Source organism: Lissotriton helveticus, chromosome 4_1 (genome assembly GCF_964261635.1).
Source record: "Lissotriton helveticus chromosome 4_1, aLisHel1.1, whole genome shotgun sequence".
NCBI classification, from domain to species: domain Eukaryota; kingdom Metazoa; phylum Chordata; class Amphibia; order Caudata; family Salamandridae; genus Lissotriton; species Lissotriton helveticus.
The window spans coordinates 60949875-60953686 of NC_136063.1; the positions used below are offsets into that span (position 1 = coordinate 60949875).

The following is a 3812-nucleotide window of genomic DNA, read 5'->3' on the forward strand; positions in this document are numbered from 1 at the left end:
TTAAGCCAAATTCGATTCCAGAGGACACGTACACCTTAATTGACTTCTCTGCGACCTGGGCAAGCTGGAACCATTGCCCCAGGCCGAACCTGCCCGGCCAGTTCCTTTCCCAGTGGCCGAACAAGATAGCATCAAATCACAGCCTGCCATAAACCTTTTCATCACACACACACCCTGCCTAATCTTGCTCACACCTGTCCCTGTTCTTTCTCTGTACTTGCTTTACGATGAGGAGGTGCCCGTTTTTATTGGGGGTCCGTCGATATCTGATGAAAATACTGGGCCTTGCCAGATTATTTATTGTGGGCCGGACAAACTGAAACATGGGCTTGTCATCATGACTCTGCTTTTCCTTTGTAGTGAAAACATGTGAATGGTATACTAAAATGTAAAGAATGTTTGCCTAAAGCATAATATTTCGTATAAAAGGAGAAGCCTGGCTTTGTAAGATTGAACAGTCTCCTGAGAATATACACACCGTGTTGTTGTACTTCTAGGACGCCTGTTACTTGGTTGCAGCCAATAAATTCGATCTTTGACTTCACCTAGAAGACAATGAGTTTCTGTGGTCTAATCAGGTAGAACTCGAAGTCTTAGGGTGTTCCCTGACACCGCTGCGTTACTGGTTCGGTACCGGTTCTGAAAAACCCAGTACTTCAGTTGGCGCCCAACGTGGGAAGATATCAACGGTACCGGTCCAAGCCTGAGGTTCGTGAGGAGCTTCGTGTGAAAATTCTGGAGGAAGGCCGTCACTTCATCGACCCCTGCATGTCGACGTGGTCCGAAAGTCTTTGCTGCGAGGTTCCCCGCTTCCCGACGGCTACGAAGGACTGCTGCCCTGGCTATCGCCCTGATTTGGACCCTTGATGTTTGGTAGAGCGAAACGATAGATGAGTCTTCTGCTGACGTCATCGATACCTCAGTTAAGTATAAGTGGAGCGTCTCCCAGTCCTTAGTTTGGTTCTTAGTTTGGGTATCCCTTCGGGATCTTTGATTTAGAACTTGCAAGTACCAAAGCCGAAGGACTCGTGTATTCACGAGAATATCGTATTCGATAATCCTTTGAAGTTTGAAGCTAGACTAGAGAGCGAAGATGCCTGGTCTTAGCAGACTTGGAAATTTGTTTTGTCTTGGTTGTAATAATAGGGATTCCCGATTGGAGGACTCGTGTCCGGTACCTCCGATTGGAACTCCAACATATGAACTATATGTGAAACATGGCGTAGGCCCCATCACATACAATGAAGTGTGGATCAAATACACCAGAAACAATGGTGTTTTAAAATGGCCCCAATACGGTAGCTTTGACACGGAAATCCTAGATAACCTTGAGGTCAAACTTTTTAAGAAGAAAGCCCGGCCGGCAATGTTTGACTCTTTCCGCCTATGGCGTAAGGAAGCCAAACAGAAGGAAATTAAATTAGCGAAGAAAAATAAGAGAGAAAGGGGTATCTCGATAATGCAAGCTGCTATGCAGTACAAAGATAACGAAGAAGAACAGATGAGTGAGCAGTTGCACAGGCAACGTAAAATGGTCATCGATAAATGCTATCCAGTTTTGCCGCCTCTTCAGCAAGATGCAGCAAAAGACCTTGAACAAGATCCCCTAATGTCACACTTGTTAAGTTCGCCACCCCCTTATGCGCAGAATGCAACGGCACCTCCGCAGCCTTTAGCTGCGCAACCCGTGGTTGTATTGCCTCCTGCTCCTCCACAATTACCAGCTGCTCTTCAGCTGGCTCCTGCTCCTCCGGTGCAGCCTCCTCAAGGGCCACGGGCTTTTACCTCTGCTCTTCCTATACTTCCTACAACTTTGACTACTATATCGACTACCACTCCTGGTATTCCTTCTGACACTGCCTCTGCATCTGCCTTGACTCATCCTGCTTTTCCGCTTGTCTTTTCCTCGACTTCTCCTTCTGTTCGTCAGAGAGTGGCTAGTACTGTTACTAGTCTTCTATATCCTTTCTTTGGGGCGACAAGTCCGGCTCCTGTCTCTGAGCGTAAACAGTTACGTAGCCAACTGCCTGATTCTAGGGAGAAAGAAACGTTGAATTATTTGGCACATAGATGGGTGACTGACCCGACAAAATATGATCTAGAGTCTATTATGGATGTCTTCTATCAATGGGATGCACCAAAGCAGAGATACGTTTTTGAGAAAATGTGTACTTTTGTCTGTGAAGATTTAGAGGAGAATGATTTAGAGCCTAATCCGCCTGAGTTGTGTCATGTACGGTTCGAGTTTGGGAAAGGCGCAATTGTGGGTTCAGATGTTGAGAAAGCAGTTGCGATGTTGTTGTCGCTTAGGACTGAAGGTGTTTCCAAGTCGTTGTTTGAGTCTGATTCTTCTGTCAAGAAGAAGGGAAGACAATATCCCATGAGAGAAGTTCCCCCACAATGGAAAGAGGGTGAACCAAATGCTAATCCAGTTATTCTGCCACACTTTCAGCGTGTGTGGGTACATGTCCCATGGAAGCGAGCTGAAGTTTTAGCCCTTAAACAGACATTGCCTGATCCCCGTAAAAATCCGGCAGGGTATTACAAGGAATTGTCACAGACTGCAGGGTCATGCATCATGAATTTAGCGGATATAGACATGTTGTTTGGGAACGTTGTTCCACAGCCTTTATGGGGAAAGATTTGTCATGCAGATCATGATCAGGAGTTAGGTGACTCATGGGTTAATATTACTGCTGCAGATGCCCGACAAGTTGGTGGTGCTAAGCCTGAGCCTTTAGTAGCAGAACTTCCTGGTAGGATAATTGATTACATGAAAACTATAATGCCTGCGATGCGTGTAAATTGGGATAAATTGTCTGCGTGTAAGCAGAAGAAAGACGAAACAGTGTCCGATTTCTTCACCAGGTTTGAAGAGACGTTTGTCGACCACAGTGGTCAAGATATGAGCACAGAAGGTGGTCAACAATTGTTCGTCGATAAGTTTGTGCACAATCTGCTTCCCGAGTTATGTAAGAAATTAAAGGATTCAGAGAGCTCTTGGGCTGTTTCGTCTTCAGCACAGATATTAGCTACTGCACAGTATTATGAAAATCGAGATAAAGACGAGAAAGATAGAGCCGAGAAGAAAACTAAAGAGTTAAAGACTAAGGTCCTGTTACAGCAAGCGTATCCACCACGTGGTGGTGGTGGTGGTCAGAATAATGGTGGTCAAAACAATTATCAGCAACCTCAGCAGTTTCAAAGGCAAAGAGTCGAGTATACTCAACCACGTGTCCCTGTAGGTCCCAATCAGTGTTCGTACTGTAAAGAAGAGGGTAATTTTAAGTATAGTTGCCCTGTTTTGTTACAGCGCGCAAATGGTGTTTCGAACACAAGAGGTAGAGGTGTTCAGCAAGCGCCTAGAAGTAGAGGACGTGAAAACGTCCCTCAGAACGCACGTCCCCTTCCACCTCAAAAGTCTATGAATAGTTTTGATCAGCAGAATAACGCGACTGGTAGGACAGCTAAGTACCATGCTGATGACTACTATGCAGAAGATGAGAAAATGGGAAGTAATGAATGCTAGGACAGCCATTGACAAAGAGAGGGAGTTGTTTCAGTTCCAGTAGATCAGAGTGGACCCTACGTTGAGGTGATTACATCAGGTGTGTCAGAGCCTTTTCTGTTGGATACTGGTGCTACGAAGAGTTCTATTATGCACTCAAAACTCCCTGGCGCACCTTTGTCTGGCGAAATGAATGTTTCAGTAGGTTTTCTGGCGCCCCGGTTAGGAACCCGATTTCTAGCCCTATGTCCCTTTCTGTGGGTCCTTGTGAATTTGAAGCACCCCTTATTCTGACGACAGGTTG

At 45.7% G+C, this 3812-nt stretch overlaps 1 protein-coding gene across 1 annotated transcript; it reads left to right on the plus strand.

Moving 5' to 3' along the window:
- The first annotated feature begins 1093 nt into the window (after positions 1 to 1093).
- Positions 1094 to 3529, plus strand: LOC144826943 (uncharacterized). Its single transcript, XM_078685405.1, has one exon. It carries the CDS (start codon positions 1094 to 1096, stop codon positions 3527 to 3529), a length of 2436 nt encoding a protein of 811 aa, XP_078541531.1.
- Positions 3530 to 3812: the final 283 nt, after the last annotated feature.

Excerpts from the sequence above, each read along its gene's own strand:
- LOC144826943 (XM_078685405.1), top strand. The coding sequence starts at position 1,094 with ATGCCTGGTCTTAGCAGACTTGGAAATTTGTTTTGTCTTGGTTGTAAT.